General features: G+C 38.7%; 5 protein-coding genes across 6 annotated transcripts; 3 read left to right on the top strand and 2 right to left on the bottom strand.

The window, feature by feature from the left end:
• LOC105163418 lies at window positions 648–3,802 on the bottom strand. Of its 2 annotated transcripts, XM_011081745.2 has the most exons (6): window positions 3,704–3,802; window positions 3,378–3,493; window positions 2,981–3,153; window positions 1,639–1,822; window positions 1,286–1,392; window positions 648–1,196 (listed from the first exon to the last, which is right to left on the bottom strand). In XM_011081745.2, the coding sequence occupies exons 2-6, from the start codon at window positions 3,447–3,449 to the stop codon at window positions 1,109–1,111; spliced, it is 624 nt and encodes a 207-aa protein (XP_011080047.1). In that variant the 5' UTR covers window positions 3,450–3,493; window positions 3,704–3,802; the 3' UTR covers window positions 648–1,108. The 2 variants fall into 2 exon arrangements, with proteins under 2 accessions (XP_011080047.1, XP_011080046.1); XM_011081744.2 differs by lacking the exon at window positions 3,704–3,802 and having other exon boundaries at window positions 3,378–3,553.
• Window positions 4,663–7,717, top strand: LOC105163417 (TOM1-like protein 2). Its single transcript, XM_011081743.2, has 3 exons — window positions 4,663–5,330; window positions 6,303–6,578; window positions 7,137–7,717. Exons 1-3 carry the CDS (start codon window positions 4,821–4,823, stop codon window positions 7,482–7,484), a joined length of 1,134 nt encoding a protein of 377 aa, XP_011080045.1. The 5' UTR covers window positions 4,663–4,820; the 3' UTR covers window positions 7,485–7,717.
• LOC105163416 (patellin-4) lies at window positions 8,916–10,877 on the top strand. The gene is made up of 4 exons (XM_011081742.2): window positions 8,916–9,788; window positions 9,868–9,992; window positions 10,106–10,247; window positions 10,401–10,877. The coding sequence occupies exons 1-4, from the start codon at window positions 9,069–9,071 to the stop codon at window positions 10,683–10,685; spliced, it is 1,272 nt and encodes a 423-aa protein (XP_011080044.1). The 5' UTR covers window positions 8,916–9,068; the 3' UTR covers window positions 10,686–10,877.
• Window positions 11,500–13,417, top strand: LOC105163415 (legumin B). Its single transcript, XM_011081741.2, has 4 exons — window positions 11,500–11,874; window positions 11,969–12,231; window positions 12,318–12,764; window positions 12,874–13,417. The coding sequence occupies exons 1-4, from the start codon at window positions 11,589–11,591 to the stop codon at window positions 13,270–13,272; spliced, it is 1,395 nt and encodes a 464-aa protein (XP_011080043.1). The 5' UTR covers window positions 11,500–11,588; the 3' UTR covers window positions 13,273–13,417.
• Window positions 15,944–17,752, bottom strand: LOC105163414 (11S globulin seed storage protein 2). The gene is made up of 4 exons (NM_001304407.1): window positions 17,444–17,752; window positions 17,090–17,367; window positions 16,573–16,998; window positions 15,944–16,488 (listed from the first exon to the last, which is right to left on the bottom strand). Exons 1-4 carry the CDS (start codon window positions 17,736–17,738, stop codon window positions 16,108–16,110), a joined length of 1,380 nt encoding a protein of 459 aa, NP_001291336.1. The 5' UTR covers window positions 17,739–17,752; the 3' UTR covers window positions 15,944–16,107.

Below are 19,228 nucleotides of genomic sequence, written 5' to 3'. Positions count from 1 at the left end.
AGAGGGTTCAAGAGATAGGTATGAGGAAATTGAGGTGAACTGGGTTAGCGATTGGGATGAACAGTGGTTGGAAGAGCTTGATTGCAGGCAGAAGAATCGGAATTCTGTTGGGGAGAAGTATACGTATTCGTTTTAAAGGACATACTGATAAGAAGATGTTTATTATTATAATTTTTTAAGACAAGTCTGAATTCTTGAATTATTATAATTTATTTGTCATAAAAATTTTATTAAAAACATGAATGTCATGTATCATACTTTGCTAATATTTGACCTTTTTAATAAAATTAATGCAACAGAAATGAATTTAATTACATCATGGATAAATTTGACAAAAATAGAAAACAGAAAATAACTTAATTTCCAAAATGTACAAGATTGGTCTGTAAAGAACTCATTCATGCAAGATGCGATACACTAGAAATACTGAAGTACAAAAATTTGAGATTTCATGTTTTCATTGTCTACTAAATAGAACTTCAAATTTTCACTTGTTTTATTAATTTTAAATGTAGTTCGAACATAAAGTAAAAAATATTAAATTCACATACAATTTTCAATTGGGGAAAAATTTGCCATTGTATGAAAATAGATAAATTATTATTATTTTTTATATTTTTGATACATCAATCAACATATTGGAATTTCTTCTACCAAAAGTGTAATATGATTATGAATACAGATTTTGATGTCATTGGTTGAACATCTGAAAGTGGGCATTTCTGGTGGTATTCACAATGACCATATGAAGCTACTTGGCAATTACATGGTATCTGAGCAACTGCGAGGCTGAGATGTGCTCTTAAGTTGATTGACGTTGTCATGTGACATAGCGTCCCAGTGAGCACCGCGTTTGGCTTCTAAACTATGTGGCGTGGCCGACTGAGTTGGCCAAATTCAGCTATGTGGCCACAGGCACATCTCAAATTTTAAGCACCAAGTTTGGAGGTTCATTTTCTTGCTGAAATAAATAAAAGAAGGGGACACTTTTACACACAGATTTGGTTCATGGAGTTAACATCTATATTCGTGCAAGAATTTCATCCACCATACAAAAACTAAGACTAAACCCGTCAGGCTGGTTCACTATAAGTTTGCAACAGTGAATCTATTTAGCTGCTTTGTGATTTCTTGTCAATTCATCAACATCAAGTTCCACTTCTAGAATAGGTGAATCCTTCTCCATGCTGATCTCACTGGAATAAGAGCGCAGCACAGTCAGAATTGCAAGTAGCAATGTACAAGTCCGAGTGTGCTTTGAATAACAATAGAGCTTTTCAGTTACCTGTTCTTTACAGGTCCATGATCTGCAGCATCTCGGAAAGAATATATGACTCTGCCGATTATGTTTTTTATGTAAACTTGACCTAAATATCGACTATCATAAGCTTCCTGTAATACGGAAGACCAGGGGAAAATCACAATTGAATTAAAACATTAATCATAGATGCCTGCCTGTTGTTATGAATGAGAACATTTGTACCATTAACCGTTATCAAAACCTGCTTCACTTGAACAAACTTTCTCCATAGTTGAAGTGAGATTTGAACTTAAGCCATTAATGCAAAAAGAAGTAGGATTCAATCTTTTTCTGCTTAATCAGTTGAAAATGAAATGAAAGCATGCAGAAACATGTACCTTGGGCGTTAGCTTCTTATTGTCAGCTAATATCCAGCACCAATCCTCACAAATGGTAAAAGATTCCTCATACAACACATCAGATACCATCTCATCTCCTTCAACTGCAGCTAATCTTCGTATAATATAATTTCGGAAGTCCTTAGGGTCCAGTATGACGACCACATCTCCAACAAAAACTTTCCTGTCACAAAGAGAAGACAAGTAATCAGCTTCTCATACAGGAGCACAGACAGAAGAAGAGAAACATCACCACCAAAACATGATGCCCCTTCAAATACCTCAGACACTGAACACGCAAGAGGTACAATAATTTGACGCATTGAACATAGATCCCCGAATACTAGTAGAATAAAACCTGATGAAGAGGTAGAAATGAATTTTCATTAGTCTAATCGAGGGTACCCGATCTTAGTATCCAATATTAAGACCAGAAACCCTTTTGTACATAAACTTATGCAGCGACAGGAACAAACCCAACCCAACCTACAGCTCTATACAGCAAATTCAGCCATAAAACTTCACAGCTAATTCCACAGTGCAAAGATAGCACAGAGTTGGATCAACCAATCGCATGAAATAGCTGATATGCAAGTAAGCACATGTGTAACTCTAGAATCGTGCCAGAATTAGGTCATGAGTTCATAGATTTACACAATGTGGCATATGTATGCATAGACATGACAAACGCGGACACATCAATTTAAGTCAGCAAAGGTGGAGAATGGAAGGCCACCGGGCAATAGGAAATGCCAAAGAGTGCTGAAGTCAGAACTTTGTAGCAAAATTTGGTGGCCGACACAGAAGAATAAAGATCTTTTTAGCATACAAATATATAACTCCAATTTCAGTCAGTGGAGGAAGTGTAATGAGATCCAAGCCCACTAAAAAATAATCCTTAACTGACTGTTCTTTCTTTTCATTTTAGTAAGGTTGCAAGTACCAATCAACCACCCATCAATCAGTTGTTTTTTTTTTTTTTCCTGGTAGCTAGTTACTTTCATGCTTATCCTATTTTCATTTTCCAACTAGAGTTAAACAAGAGCACACCTGAGCAAAGTAGAGTTGTTCTCTAGCACAGACCAAAGCACAAACACGGCATACATTCATCTTAAAAACCTTCCCGACTTCAATGTGTATGGTTACTGGCTCCCAAAGGTCAGAATTTCAAGTTCACCACTAAAAATGTCACCCTTGTGTCAAACAAAAAGGTCAGATGCAAAAGAACAATGAGAGTCTTGAATCCAGCAAAAGATAAGAGTCATACATGTAAACTTATGTGCAAAGAAAAGATGAATTTAATGCTACCAAATAATATTTTGGTATATATTGTAAATCATACCTAGCATTTGCAACTGGAATTTTACGAACAAGAAGTGTTCCACCCCGAGGCCCAATCATCGGAGCCATCTGTTCTCCTTCAGTCCAACGCAAGTATGTCATCCTTCCTTCGATTAGAGTTTTCCATACGTTATAAAAAACTCTATTAGGCGGAATTTCACCTAGCAGATAACGCTGCCATCATATAAACATTCTCTCAATACATGAATGAAACAAAATCCTCATGGATACGCTGCAGTTTGGATATCATAATAATCGATTCAACCTCCAGACAAATCCCAAGAAGCCCACGAATTCCCTTTCACAAATATCTGAATTAAACGCCCAGAAAGCTGAAAAATCCCCAGAAATCAATTGCAAGAACATAAACTCCAGAGTTGAAAACAAGAGGAATTTACCTTCCGAGTAACAGTGACAGAGTAGTGGAGTTTGGTGAGAAAGTAGCGGCACCAGGTCTCCACCCCAACCATTCTCGAAGCAGCTCCTCATCCAAGAATTCAATTCTTCCTTCTTTCTTCATTTGGATTTGCAATCGGCGTATACAGAAATAGAAAGATTCATTCAACGATCGGTTACAAAGCAATGCAGTTACAGTAGTCTTTGCAGAGTAGTTATAGATTCGGAGCGTTAATTATTTTTTTATTAATAAAAAATAAATAAATTATATTAAATAATTTAATAAAAATATTACGAGTCGCAGTTAAAAATCGGCTGCATTTCTTACCAAAGCTTCTCCTTTGCCAACCCATCATTTCCCCTCAACAAATTCTCATTTTCATTCACTTTTCCTTAACCAACTTTTATTTTGATTCACCTCAGCTCATAAGGGTAGAGAGAGAGAGAGAGAAGTGAAAATGGGCTCTTTTTCTTTCTTTCTTTTGTTTTTAAACCTTTTCTTACGTCAGCATCGTTTACAAGAATGCCACGTATTTAATTCGAATTTAATTCACAGTCAAAATTCTATGCTCCAATTTGCTTGGCAAAAATCTGATAATTTTTAGTTTAAAGGATTAAAATTATCAATCTAATATTTACGAGACTAATTTTACCACTCCCAATACATACATAACTAATTTTATAATTTTATCAACTAATAAAATGAGCCAATTGTTAGACGTACGCTATTTTCAAGAGATAATGATAAATTTTTAAATAATAAAAAAAGTATTTATATATAATCAAAATTTAGGAAACCTCCATGTATTTAACCTGACTCTAACTTTTAAATTTATGAACAATAAGAACATTTTTAAAAGTAGACATAAAAACTCCTTGTATTCATAGCAATAGATAATTAAATATATCAATATATATACATTTCATTTATATATCAATAAATGCCAATTATACTAAAATATGATATTAAGTCAATTTTAAACAACTCTTAATTGATGAATGGTTGAGTAGAAAGTGGCAACCCCAATTTTGACGAAATAGGGTAATTTAAATTCGTACCTTTTTAAATTAGGTCAAAATATATAAATATTTTTTATTTTATAATCCCTTTGCAAAGTTGACGGAAATATTTCCTTTAAAAATATTATATTAACACTCTAAAGGGCTGTAGTTATAATTTTTGTGAAAGATAAGGTGTATTTGTACAGTTTAATCTAATTTGAGGGGTATTAATGCAATTTTCCCTAATTAATATCTATCTATCTACCTCCCAACGCCCCAAAACAAAAAGACAAGAAAGAGAAAGCCACGATTCATTCCACGCGTATCTCAGTACTGAATCCTCCCATCGCCATTCGTCTCGTCTCGGTTCAATCAAGCAAAAATCTTAATAGCTTCTCAAGAATCCCTTTTCTCAAAATATCCAAGCCCCCATCGTAGATTCCATGGAGAAACTGGATTTATCAAAACTGAAGCTGGCGTCGTCTTCCCTAGGGGAACGGATAAAGACGAGCGGCGCGCAGATGGGCCGCACCATCAGCTCCAAAATGAAGGAAATCCTGCAAAGTCCCACGCCGGAGTCCAAGGTTGTCGACGAGGCCACAGCTGAGTCCATGGAGGAGCCCAACTGGGGCCTCAACCTCCGCATTTGCGCCATGATTAGTCGCGGGGAATACGACGGCACTGAGATTGTGAGGGCGATCAAGAAGAAGCTGGCCCCAGGAAAAAATTACGTCACCCAGAGTTTGAGCCTTGATTTGCTAGAGGCGTGCACTTCGAATTGCGACAAGGTGTTCTCTGAAGTGGCGTCGGAGAGGGTATTGGAGGATATGGTGAAGCTGATCGAGGATTCGAGGACCGAGCACGGGAATAGGGTCAGAGCGATGCAGCTGATCAGGGCTTGGGGCGAAACTGAGGATCTCGACTACTTGCCCGTCTTTCGTCAGACATACGAGGTCAGCCATCTCTTCCTCCATTGCTCTCTTTCAAAGCAAAGATCGATAGCAGTGCTCTTCAAATCTATTTATCGTTCTATTATCTCGACTGGAAGAAATCTGTCGTTTGGTTTGCAGCAAGTTTGTGTGAATTGTTTGTGCAAAGTTATTAAAATCTTTATTGGGTAGAATTTCTTTTCTTTTTTCTCATGATGATGTGCTGCTGTGCTTGTGTTAGAATTGAGAAAGTGAAATAACGATAACATGTTTTGCTTGATAGTGATGGAAAACTTAGAAGAATTGAAGTGATATTTGAGTTCCCTACTCTTGTACCGAGTGTACTAGGGACGCCATTATGAAGTAGATTTATGTCTTTCAGAATAAGCAGGGTATACATTTTCGTACATTTTAGTTGGGCGCTTGGATTTCACTTATAGGTTCCAAACGATTTTTTAATCTTGTAAGAATAAAGTGAGATGGTCGAATTAATATGCGCAATGAGGGTAAGTATGTTTTATGTTTCTAAGTTGCCTTGCCCGTTTAAGTACAAGTAGCCAAGAGTCAGGCTCACTTGTTGCGAAAGAAACACAAATTCTCTGATAACGACAGTCTGGTTTCTTTGATCACATAGAGGTAATTCTAATTTTACATTTGCAATGTTAGGTCTCTTACTTGATTATGGGAGAAATGGAGATCTTGAATGCAGTCTATGAGGAAAAGTGTCCAGAGCCATTTTGTCACATGTGTTTACATATGAAGGATTGCGATAGTAGAACAATCTTCTAGGGGTGTGAATTGTTATAATTTATTCTGTCTTATGCATGACTTTGTAGTTCATTGTGGTTTGTTTTCTTGCATCAATTCTTTTCAGGGTTCTTGAGTTTCAATTATCACTTCATTTCTGCTAGTTTGTTTGCATGTCATTACTGTTTCACTAGTATAAGGGAATAATGAGCAATTTAGGGCTTGACCTAACTAGGCTGATTTTGGCAGCATTTGAAGTCGATGGAGATTCCTCTGTCCACACAAGAAGAAAGTTTTCCCTCCATGCAATACAACCTGGAGTCTTACCTTGGCCAACAACCACTGTCACCTCCTGAGAGATATCCTATTCCCAACACTGGAGCAGAAAATGAAGTAGATGCCACTTACATTAGTTATGGTTTCCAGTCTATTGAGGAGAATAAGGAATTTCTTGTTACGGCTCGTAATACTCTTGATATTCTTTCCAGCATATTGAATTCTGATACTGAACCGAAACCCCTGAAGGTTAATTTATTCCTCAAGCTTATCAATTCATTCCTGCAAATTACCATGATATTTCTTACATATTCTACATTTCTGCTGCTGCTGCTAAGAATATATTGTTTAGTTCTCATCTTCGTGGCGCATTCCCATATCTGGGTCAGTGCAGATGAGACTGCAAATTAAATCATAACTCAAGTTCATAAAGAACTTAAATTGGTACCGTATTATTTTGTTCATTAGCCAATAATACTGGACCATATGTGGATGCTTACTCTCTTAACTCTGTCTACCTGATAGTCTACTGAATCAGCACAATTTTCATTTTAATTTCAATAGCTTCATATGCCGTTTCATATATGTGCCTGTAAGAGCTTAAGTTAATTGTTTGGTGAACATGTGAAAGTTAGTTTTGAAGGTAACAGAAACTTCTGAAGTACTTTTACAATACTTTTGCTGATTATCCATGCTCGCACCTCATTTCTCGACCATATGATCTAAACAATCTAACCTTCTTGTAACATCTGTCTTCTCCTAAGAAATTAACATAACTTAAGTAGAGCTGTGTTGTGGTTTTTGCAGGATGATCTGACATTAAGTATGTTAGAGAAGTGCAAGCAATCTCTGCCAGTTGTTCAGAGAATTATAGAAAGCACATCAGACGATGAAGTGATGCTTTTCGATGCTCTAAGTCTCCATGATGAGCTTCAACTCATCATTTCCCGTCATGGCGAGCTGGCAGCTGCCTCCGAACCTGGACAGCAAATGAGCAATAATACAGAAGAAACGTCTGGCGACTCCAAGACTGACAAAGCTACTCTGCCACCATTGCGTGGAAGTACAACTGAAATGGCAGATTATTCTGAAGTACGTAGCACTGACTCCAACAAGCCAAGTCATCAAGAAGAGAGTGCTGATAAGAGCAGCTGAGTTCTCAACATCATTATCCTTTAAGGAGGTTACTACTTGTTTAAGACTGTCTCTGACCTTAGGAACGATCTTTCTTCCAGCAGCCTGCGTGCACTGTGATTAGTTAGTCGGGTTGTAATTAACGAAAGGGTTCTTTTACTTACGTTAGGGTATGTGGTGGTTGTACTATGTACGGTTTCTCTAATAAACATGACTTTATATGGATGCTTGAATCCTGTTCCTCGCCACCATCGGTACCTGATAAAATTGATCTTGGATATGTGAAAATAAGGAGAACCCTTTTGAAACATCATGGCTGCATACAATCCATTGAGTCCTGAAAATAACTCTTCAGATCAAGAACTGATCTCTTCAATCAACTGTACGATACCATCTTGTTGACAACGAAGTTACATCACTGACAAATTGAAACATATTTAACTCAGTCCTCAAGCTGCTCCAGACATATTCATTGTGATTCAACCAACTATAATCATTGCTGCACTCTGGACTTATCCATGGATCAAGAGGGTGTTTAGCTGAACTTATTTATAATATCTTACAAGTTCATATTAAGTTGTTGAAATGTTTGGATGAAATGAAATCATGAAACTTATAAAGTGTTTTTAATGACAAATTCTAAATTAATTTGAAGAAAAATGAAATGTGTTCAAATTAGAACAAATTTAGTCTTATATTTTGATTTTATAGACTCATTCTTTTATAAAAAATTACCAAACACTTTATAACATCTCACAAGATGATTTAAAAAAATTTAAAGTCACCCTTTAGGCTCCAAGTACTAAGCTATCATGTTTGACCTCAATTATCTATATTATTATAAAGAAAAGAGATGTTATAGATATATAAAGTGATTGTTTTAACATAATTGCACTAATTTTTGACAATCTTAAAATTTTTTTGAACTGATAAGATAATTAACTTATTCAATTATTAAAATTTTATATTAATTTAACTGCTCAATTTAATATACTTTATATATTTTTTAATTTATAGTATATTTTAAAATATGAAATATTATTTATTATATGTATAGAGATGTGACAAAACATGACCGCTAGTCATTTCAGTTCAATCTCATAAGCACCATTTATCCTTGAACTACATATCAATTAGTGGCAATGGTCCAAAAATTAGGTCCTTAACGTTTCTCAATCAGTCAATTCTCCGTTAACACCTCAACGGTAAGCGCCCCATATTTGGCGCCACATGAGCCAACGATTCGACTGAAACAAATCTATTCCTGGTATCCCTCCAACACCATTTCTTTCTTTTTCTTGTTTTCTCTTCTCAGGTAAGAAATCGGCAAGAAATCTTGTTTCATTTCTGGATACCATCATCTTCCCTGATAGCCAATCACAAATCTAAGTCTGGGGTTACCGGCGGGGGGGTGTTTGTCCGGCAGGAAACACCTCTATTCCTGGTATCCCTCCAACACCATTTCTTTCTTTTTCTTGTTTTCTCTTCTCAGGTAAGAAATCGGCAAGAAATCTTGTTTCATTTCTGGATACCATCATCTTCCCTGATAGCCAATCACAAATCTAAGTCTGGGGTTACCGGCGGGCGTATCTTTGCCGGTCCAAGATGGAACCACCAGAGCTGGAAAACCCACAGTCAAAAAATATGCAGGAGGAAAGGTCTGATGAGGATGCAAGCGACCATGACAGCGAAGAAGAAGAATGTGATGTAGCCGAGATGAAGAAAACAAGAAGCAAGTCTCTGGTTGAGTTCCGATTCAGGGTGGAAGAAGCAATTCGTGGAAACTATCTTCTTGGCAGAAAGAACGACGAAGGCGAAAATGCTGAGAATTTCAGGGACATCAGGTTGTGGGGTGTGCCTTTGTTGCCCAGTCATGGCCACGAGGGAACAGATACTGTTCTGATGAAGTTCTTGAAAGCCAAGCGTTACAAGGTGCACGAGGCGTTCACGTTGCTCCGCAAGACCCTCAAATGGCGGGGCGATTTTCGGCCTGATGAAGTTGTTGGTGAAGAGTTTAGGCCCGAGATCATTGACTTGTGGTTCACAAGCGGAAGGGATAAAATAGGCCGCCCTTTGTGTTACATTATTTTGGGGAAGGAATGGCAGAAGAAAATGTTGAGCACAGAGGAGTATTTGAGGTGGAGGGTTCTGTGTCTGGAAAAAGGAATTCAAAATCTGAGTTTTCGACCAGGTGGTGTGGATTCTCTTATTCAGATCATTGATTTGAAGAATTCTCCTGGAACTGCGTCAAAGGAGGTCAAATTGATCTGCAAGAGGATCATAGCTATGCATCAGGATAACTATCCAGCCCTTGTCTACAAGAATGCAAGTCAATAATTTATTTGATTCATAACTAGAAAACTGATATAGGCTATTGTTGCTGATAGATTTTTCATGGATGCAGTTGATCATAAATGTTCCGTCTTGGTTTATGGCTCTCAACACTTTAAACCTACGGCTGATCACACAAAAAAGCAGGAATAAATTCATATTTGTGAAGTCATCAAGAGTCACAGAAACACTTCTCAAGTAAATCATTCTGTCAAATATATAGTCACCAGAATCAATTCATTTTGCAGATTCTGAAATATTAATCTTCTTTTCCTGTATCGTTATCTTGATGCTATTCAAAACGTGCATAGGTATGCCACAGCAGAAAACTTACTAGTCGAATATGGTGGCCTGAAAAGAGAAAATGACACCGAGTTCTCAACAGATGACAAAGTTCTTGAAGTAAATATCAGGCCAGGTACCACCGAGGTCATTCAGATACCAGCCAATGAGGTAAGCAAATCATGTACAATATTCAGATACTTGTCAGAAAATAAAATTTGTTTTAAATTGAATTCTATCACAGTTTGCGTGACAGAAACATATATATTACTTGATTTAACTGTGCTGATACGCATTGTTTTCATGTTACCTGAATCGGCACAGGTAGGGGTAACTGTGACATGGGATGTGACTGTGGTTGGATATGAAGTGGGATACAAAGAAGAATTTGTACCAGACGACGATTGCTCATACATTGTCTTGATTCAGGAGAAGAAAATGTTAGAGAGCATCAGAAATTCCTTTCATATAAGGGAACCAGGGAAATTAGTCATAACTATAGTTAACGGAGCATACACAAAGAAAAAGGCTTTCTATAGGTACAAGAGCTGCCCCAGTGTGCCTATGTATATGTTGATTAAGTCATATAAGCCTTCTCTCACCCTGTAATCCGATTCCAAGTTACTCCCACTTTGGTCGATCTTTTGTTGTTCAATGCAAAAAAGTGGGCTGTTTGAACTTTTAAAAGAAGGATGTAAGCAATTCAGCATAATTTGCTGTCAAACTTGTTTTGTTTTAGTTGATAACCACACTGTATGCTTATAACTTGTCTGTTGTGTTTCTGTCAAGATTAATTAGGCAACATTTCGTGGTGTTGTCTCTTGTTAGTCTGTCTATTGTTAATTGATCATTTGAATCAAGCTAGCGTTGCTGCCAAAATTTGATGGATGGTTATGGGATATGTGGCTCTTTCACAAGCCTAAATTGGAATAATTTGAAGTAAAAGCATAAACAATCATTCTACATAGGTAATCAGTTAATTCTCTAGTACATTGCATATGTTTTTATAGAACATATAATGCTGCAATAAATGATGACATTGAATTTTTGGACATTACAATACCAACCTCAATCTCTGGGCTGGCATATTGAATCGTGCATATTAAAAAGTAATCAGAGATATAGCTCAAAATATTGCAAATTCAATCTAACTTCAATCGAAACAACTCAATCTCATAATATTTTGTTCCCTATACACTAATCACAATGCAATTGTATTATACTTATCGTATAATTAATTTAAATTTGATCAAACTTGATTTGAATTACATTTTCCCATTACACCCAAACAAAAATCTTCGGTGGAAGCCATCAGAGGCTCCCCAGCCATGCAGATTGCAAAATGGCAAACGCCTCAGCTTCATCTCACATGTGTCAAATGCAGACCTCTGTTTCTCCTCTACAAATATCGGCACTTTTCTGTCGCCGCTTCTCATCATCTGCCCCACAAAGTCTATTTACTAGTCTTCCTCCTTTCACCATCACACATTTCTGAGTATTCTTTTCCACATCATGGTGAAGCTCTTTCTTTCAGTACTAAGCTTACTTCTACTGTTTGGGTTCGGCTTTGCTGTTCGAGGGGGCACCTGGCAACAGGGCGAGTGCCAAATCAGAAGTATCAATGCTCGAGAACCATCTTATAGCCTCCAAGCGGAAGGTGGAGTGACTGAATTCTGGGATTTCAAGAACGATGAATTCCAGTGCGCTGGTGTGTCGATTCGTCGCCATAGACTCCAGCCAAGAGCCCTGATGCTGCCTCTCTATCATAATGCCCCTATTCTAGTCTACGTTGTTCAAGGTTCATTCATCAATCAAATGATCACTATTCTCAAACAAATTTCACATTTATGCATATTATATACTTGAATTTTGTTGATTCTTGATAAATTCAGGTAGGGGAATTTATGGGCTTATGATTTCGGGATGCCCCGAAACTTTTGAATCATCTCAGCAGACAGAAAAACAATCTAAGGAGGAAAGAAGGCAGAGGTTCAGGGACAGGCATCAGAAAATTGAAGAATTCCGTGAGGGTGACATTGTTGCTATCCCGGCGGGGGCAGCTCATTGGGCTTACAATGACGGTGATCAGGAGCTTGTTGTCGTTGTTCTGCACGACAACACCAACAACGCCAACCAACTGGATCAAAATCCAAGGGTAAACCAGAAAAGTTGAAATTAAACTAATAATTAACTGATACTACTAGGAATCTGATTACTGTTTGTTTCTTCCAATTTTTGCAGTCCTTCTTGCTCGCCGGAAACCCGGAAAGGGGACAAGAGCAACAGCAAGGAAGCAGGCGGGGGCAGCGCGAACTTGGCAATGTCTTCCGAGGCTTTGATGTTCATATGTTAACCGAGGTCTTCGGGGTTGACGAAGAGACAGCAAGAAGGCTCCAGGGCGAACATGATACAAGGGGCCACATAGTCATAGTTGAACATGGCCTTCATGTGATCAGGCCGCCGTTCCGCCGACGGGAGTACGGTAGAGAAGAGGAGGAGGGATATTACGGTGGCAATAATGGGCTTGAGGAGACCGTTTGCAACGCCAAGATCAGAGAAAACCTCGACAAGCCATCACGCGCTGACGTTTACAACCCCCGTGCTGGGCGGTTCTCCACCGTCAATAGCCTTACCCTCCCAATTCTTGGCTTCCTCCAACTCAGCGCCGCCAGGGGAGTTCTTTACAGGGTAAACATTATACGCGCTGTCCTTGCTTCCCAACTCAAATATTCTTGAAATTATTTGGATTAAAAAAAAAAAACAAAACCAGTAATTAAACAATATGCTACTGATCCAGAACGGCATAATGGCGCCACACTGGAGCATGAACGCCCACAGCATAATCTACGTTACACGCGGCGAGGCCCGGATGCAGATAGTGAACCACAAGGGGCAAGCGGTGTTCGACGGCGGCGTCCGGGAGGGGCAGGTAGTGGTAGTGCCGCAGAACTTCGCGGCTGTGAAGCAGGCGGGAGAGGAGGGCTGCGAGTGGGTAGAATTAAACACCAATGACAACGCCATGATCAGCACCCTGAGCGGGCGAACCTCCGTCATGAGGGGGCTTCCGGTGGACGTCATCGCCACTGCGTACCAAATATCAAGGGAGGAGGCGGAGAGGCTCAAGTTGTCGAGGCGGGAGACAATCATCTTCAGCGGAAGTGGAAGGTCTGGAAGAGGAGGAGTCTCTTCTGCTTAAAAAGAGTTGAATAATTATGTATGAGGATGTTCAGCTCCGGCGAGAGTTTCCTTCTGAGTTGATATTCCTCCATGAATAAGAGCTGAAGCTTTTTGTACCTATTTCTGTATAATTAATCTGAATAATCGCTTAAATTAATTTCATCTGTCTTTCCTCCATTTTCTTTTTTCTTTATATTTTTTAAAATCAGTCTGGATTTTTCAATTGACTCCTAATTATAGACATCCTACAAAGATAAGATTAATAAATGGAATAATTACACTTCACTTCTTTCAGATTTAATATAATTATATATAAATTTATTATGGTATAAAAAATTACATCTAATATTTTTAAGTTTGTTTTCGCCTAAGAGTGGCAGACAAGTCTAGGGGCAAGAAAACCTTTCTTGAACTGCTCAAGAATCAAGGAACAATCAATGTCACGATGCTTTGGTCCATTCATGGAAAATGGGATTTTCTGTAATATGGATGGTAGCTTTATTATCATACCAAAAGAGGATTGGGCGAGGAACGGTAACACCAAAGTCCTGGAGAAGGTAACAGATCCACAACAATTCGCAAACAGTTGAGGCCATGCTACGATATTTCACCTCCGTAGATGATCAGACACGGTGGCTTGCTTTCTAGATTTCCAGAAAATTAGAGCACCCCCAAGAAGAATAATACCCAGTGATAGACCGTCGGGTATCAGGAAAAGACGCCCAATCTGAGTTGAAATAGTTGCACAATTGAAGAGAAGTGGAAGCTAGGAAAAAGAGACCAAGGGAGAAGTTCCCTTGAGATAGCGTAACAAATGCATAGCAGCATCCCATTGAGGTACTCGTGGATGCTGGAGAAACTGGCTAAACTGTTAGACGGCAAAGAATATATCTGACCGAGAGAAACCCAGATACAATAAACACATATTCAGTCGGCAATACATGTCAGGCGAAGAAAACAGGGCACCACTAGCATTATCAAAACGAATTCCCGGTGGCAACGGAGTAGAAACAGAACGAGCACTCTGCATATTACAATCATCAAGAATGTCATGAAGGTATTTGCATTGCGTATATGTACTATGAGAAGAACGCACCAATTCAAGCCCCAAAAAATATCGTCCAAAACCCAGATCCTTAGTAGTAAACAGCCTATCAAGATAGGCCTTCACATCCTGAATGAAGCTCAGAGAAGGCCTCGTAACAAGCAAGGCAAGGAAAGAAGTACTGGTGCGACAAGGGAAAAGACAATGATCCTGTTGTGACTGTCGAAAACCATAAGCCTCAAGTTTGGTAGTAAACTCCTTATTCCACTGATGCGACGCCTGTTTTAAGCCATAGAAAGAGCACTTCAAACAACAAACTTGGCCAGATTGTGCTCAGGTATAACCTTCGGGGGATGCATATAAACCTCCTCATCAAGAAGATCATGGAAAAAAACGCATTATTCACATTCAATTGTGAAACAAGCCAAGAGTGTGAGGGGGCGATGGCTAAAAACAATCTGACTATCACAGTTTTGACAACCGGAGAAAAGCTGTCAAAATAATTAATTCCTTCAACTTGAGTGTAGCCTTTAGCGACGAGCCGAGCTTTGTAACGATCAGCTGTTCCATCTGGAAGAAGCTTAACTTTATACACCTAACGGGAGCCAATGACTTTCTTTCCCTCCGGCAATGTAGGTAAATCCCACGTCTCATTCCGATAGGGGAGAAAAATGTAATTAGCCCTTAATAAATTATATCATTTTTAGGGTTAAACTACTACTAAGAAATAGTTGTTACATTATACCCTTGCAATTTTAATATGTCCAGAAATAAATATAATAAATTACCCGAAAGATTAAACGATTCAACTTTGTATTATAGTTGTGCATGATAATGGATCCGGGTAAATTGAAACCCTGCCCCATTTGGGTCCAATTAAACGGGTCTTGGGAAGGGTTTGGGTTCAAATTTTGTGAATACGCATGGGTCTAGTGTGGGTCCTAGTTTTGTTGCAGACCACTCTGGATCCAGACTCAAATATAATATTATTAATGGTTAATTTATTTTTAAAATTTTAGAATTTAGAATTTTTTTAATCTGTCTACTTCACTTATTTAAAAATTATGATTAAAAAAATAAGTATGAATTATATTTGTTTTTAACTGATCAATAATGCATTTTGTTTATTTTCCATACACCATATGACAAATACTTAGTGTTATGAAAAATAGATTTAAAACAACAACTATGAAAACCACACAAATTGATCTATTAGCAATTATGAATTGATAATTGGGTATCATTTCATCAATCTCCACCACTTATACCTTATCCTTGTTAATAACACTTTTATTTTCTATGATAAAATAATGTTATGTTTTTTGCATTTCACTTTATACATAATCAAACTTATATTATTTATACTATTTTGCACATATTGCCATATCATTATACAATATAAATTGCTTGCTGCATTAAATATCCTAATTAGATGTAGGAATGTGATAAACTTCACTAATCATTTTTTCTGAATTGTATACTAGTTATACAATAAATGTATTATAATATATTCGACCTGATCAAAAATAATTTAAATTAAAATTACCCTTTAAAAAAATTGTGAGGAAAGAAGGAAAATAAGAGAAATAGTGAAATGATTGTTAAGCGCCAAACAGAAGAAAACCAATTAAGTAGAAAAGATTAGTGCCATTGAAAACAGTGGAGGGCCGCTCTTATTTTTATAGGACTTCACTCAGTACAGTTTATTTCTCGACACCAACCCATTACCATGGAAAACAAACGATTTTCTTACATAGAATTTTACACAAACCCACAGCCTCTAGCGCTAGTAATTAGCAGCAGAGACATCTAAGATCGCCGCCCTCCCGGAGACAGCAAGAAACTCTGGCTGCCCCTGTTCATCTTCAGGGCCTGAGCCTGGTTCGGCGAAATCTGATACGAATTTGTGATGACCTGAAGAGGCATTGCTCTGATCACCGATGTGTAACCAGCCAGAGGGCTGCGCATCGGACTCCCGGTGGTCTTGAAAGCAACCCATTCAAAGCCGTTGTTCCCTGCACGGGCCGTCGAGGTATAGTACTGAGGCACCACAAACATTTCTCCCTGATTCACCCTGTCGTTCATCAGGGCTTGTCCGTTGTGGTCCACTACTTGGACCTGGGCGTCGCCTCTTGTCACGTATACAATCGTGTGGCCTGTCATGGACCAATCTGGGCTGACGAGTGCGTTCTGTGCCAGAGGTGGAAAATCGGGGTTCAAGACATTGTATATTTATGGTTATTGAAGTGCATTGAGGAATTAATTGGTTCGTACCGAGTAAAGATTGCCTTTTTCAGCACTCAAATCCATGTATTTGAGGATGGGAAGCTTGTTCCTGTCGACGACGTGCACTCTTCCGGCCTGTCGGGAGAAAATATCTGCTTCCCTCCGGCTCTCAACGTTGGTGCGGAATTTCATGGTGCAGAAAGTTTCTTCCAGGCCGTTGTCCAATTGTCTTCCCCTATGCTCTTGCTCTCCTTCTTCTTCATCGGGCCGGACAAATGTCATGCGTTCTCTGGCCATGACGATGAGCCCTCTCTCTTCCTCCTCCGATTGCATCCGCCTGATAGTCTCCTGCGGCACATTGAAGGCCTCGGATAGCAGCTCCGCGTCAAAAGCCCGGAAAATGTTGTGGAAGGTCTGTCTAGCCTGCTGCTCTTGCTCCCCGCTTCTTGGAACTCCGCCGGCCAGGTAAAATGCCTTGAATTTCAAGCAATCAGACTTATAATCAGCTTCAGAGGAAAACATGCAGCTGACATAATAAGCTCTGTAAAATTAATGTAATCTTTACTCTGAATTTTTGATCCAGCTGGTTTGAGAGGTGGTTGACGTCATTGATGGAGACGGCGACTAAATCTTCGCTCCCGTCGTTGTAGCACCAATGTGCAGCACCAGACGGAATAGCAACAATGTCTCCTTGGCGAAGGCGGTGCACCTTCTGATGCAAATCCCTCACGCTTCCTCTATCTTGCTGCTCCGATGCCTCTGTGCGCTCCATGGTTCTCTGGCTCCTGTGGACCTGATACGTTTCAGCACAGCCGGGGACCATGATGCTTATCAAGCCCTGACCTGCATGCAAACAAATAACACGCACATTGACTCAATCCCTGTTAATCATAATAAGGAAATGCTAGTGACACAATACCTCGTTCGATGTAAACAAGGCGGGGAGAGGGGTGGTAATTGGGCAGAGAGAGGCCATTAGGCCTGATGGTGCTCCTCATGGCGACAATGCCGGCGCACTGGAACTGTTCCTGCCGTTCGTCCCAGAGCTCGGTGGTGCCGCCCTCGGATTGGATCCTGAGGGAGGGCTGCGCCCCGGAGATGCGTTGGAAGCGGCATTGTTGTCCCTGTGTCAGCCGTGGCTCCCGAGTTTGAGCGATGGCAGCTGAGACTAAAAGGGACAGAGAGAGAGCAAGAAGAAACTTGAACGCCACCATTCTTTCTTGTGTAGAAATGTATTCGACACTGTTTGAGGTAGTGAGGAAATGTGGGGTGGAGGGGGTGGGTTTTATAGGCGTGGAGAGGGCTTGTCTGCATTTGCATGGAGAGTTTGATCAGTGAGCAGACACCTTGCAATGGAGTTGGTGAAGAGTGATAAGATACGTGGTGAAATGGAGGTTTCACTTGCCAACACCTAGAGCATGTTGGACAACACTTGGCCAACCCTGTCTGAGGTTCCATTTTAGTGCAATTACATTTGTATTTCCGAAATTTACGAGCTCAGCTTAAGGTTTATTAGGCTCAGCCGATGTATATGGCACTCTAATCATATATATTTAGAGAAAATTATAATTTTAATCTTGCAAGCCTTCATTTTTTAAATTGTAAATGACCGAAAAAATACTACATTCATTTACACTGGTCACAATACCAGTAACGAATTTCGACATTTTTTGTTCTTAAATGTTCCAAATTTTTGAAATTGCGATATAAAGTTATCGAAATGGAGTCATACAAGACTAAAATTGCAAATGCCGCATACTCACCAAATTAAAACTACTATGTTCTCTATATATATTATCTATCATTAAGTTGGTCAAATTATATGCGGGTTGAAATTTTAAACAAATTCTACTTAATGATTCGGATAAAGTCACATTTATATGGAGGAGTACAAAAGAAAATTTATGTCATGAGAATATTTTGGACCACCGTATAACCAAAATCATACACGGGGGTTAATATCGAGGGGTCCAAGGCAAGAAGCCAACTGAAGTTGTCTCGGCGACAACCTCGAACGTAACTTCACTGGGCCAAGAAACAGCTCTTGTCAAGAAAGTGTACCTGCACATGGATTTGGGATGTTATGGGGCCGAACTCAAATCTTACAACATGTACGTAGCAGGGATGGCAAATAGGACGGCTGAGGGCCAGCCCCTTCAAAACCTCTTTCAAATATGGCTGACTCATGTCTAATTCAATGAGTTAGGGTTTGAGGATGGGATTCACTTTTAGATCTCGAGCAATTTTGAATTTTGGTCAAAATCTGCTCTTGACTTGTCCAAACCTTTCGCTAAAACACATTATATTTTGAACATAATGATATTATTAAATTTTTATAATCACTATTTTTTTTAAAAGTTATATTAATAAATTGAAGGAAAAAGATGTTCTTACAGATCATAAACGTCTTTATTAATTCTATTTAAGGTATTAAAAACGTGAATTCAGACATTCTTATCATGTCATGTCCTGTAAAGTATATTTTATGATATCTTTTCTCTTTTATTACATTAATTATAATATGGATGTTTGTTACATAACATTAATGATGGCTGCAGTAACATCATATTAGTTTAATAATTGAATTATTAATTACCTAAAATCTAGTTAGCTATCCAATGAAATTTTGTGCAACAAATTAAGATGCTTTATACAAACTAGGCCAAGCTAATTGAAGAAATTAAAAGTTTTTTTTTTTTTTTTT

The sequence above is a fragment of the Sesamum indicum genome, linkage group LG6, assembly GCF_000512975.1.
Source record: "Sesamum indicum cultivar Zhongzhi No. 13 linkage group LG6, S_indicum_v1.0, whole genome shotgun sequence".
Taxonomy (NCBI): Eukaryota; Viridiplantae; Streptophyta; class Magnoliopsida; order Lamiales; family Pedaliaceae; genus Sesamum; species Sesamum indicum.
The sequence above is the reverse complement of the archived record's forward strand: the minus strand, read 5'-3'. Positions and strand labels throughout refer to the sequence as shown.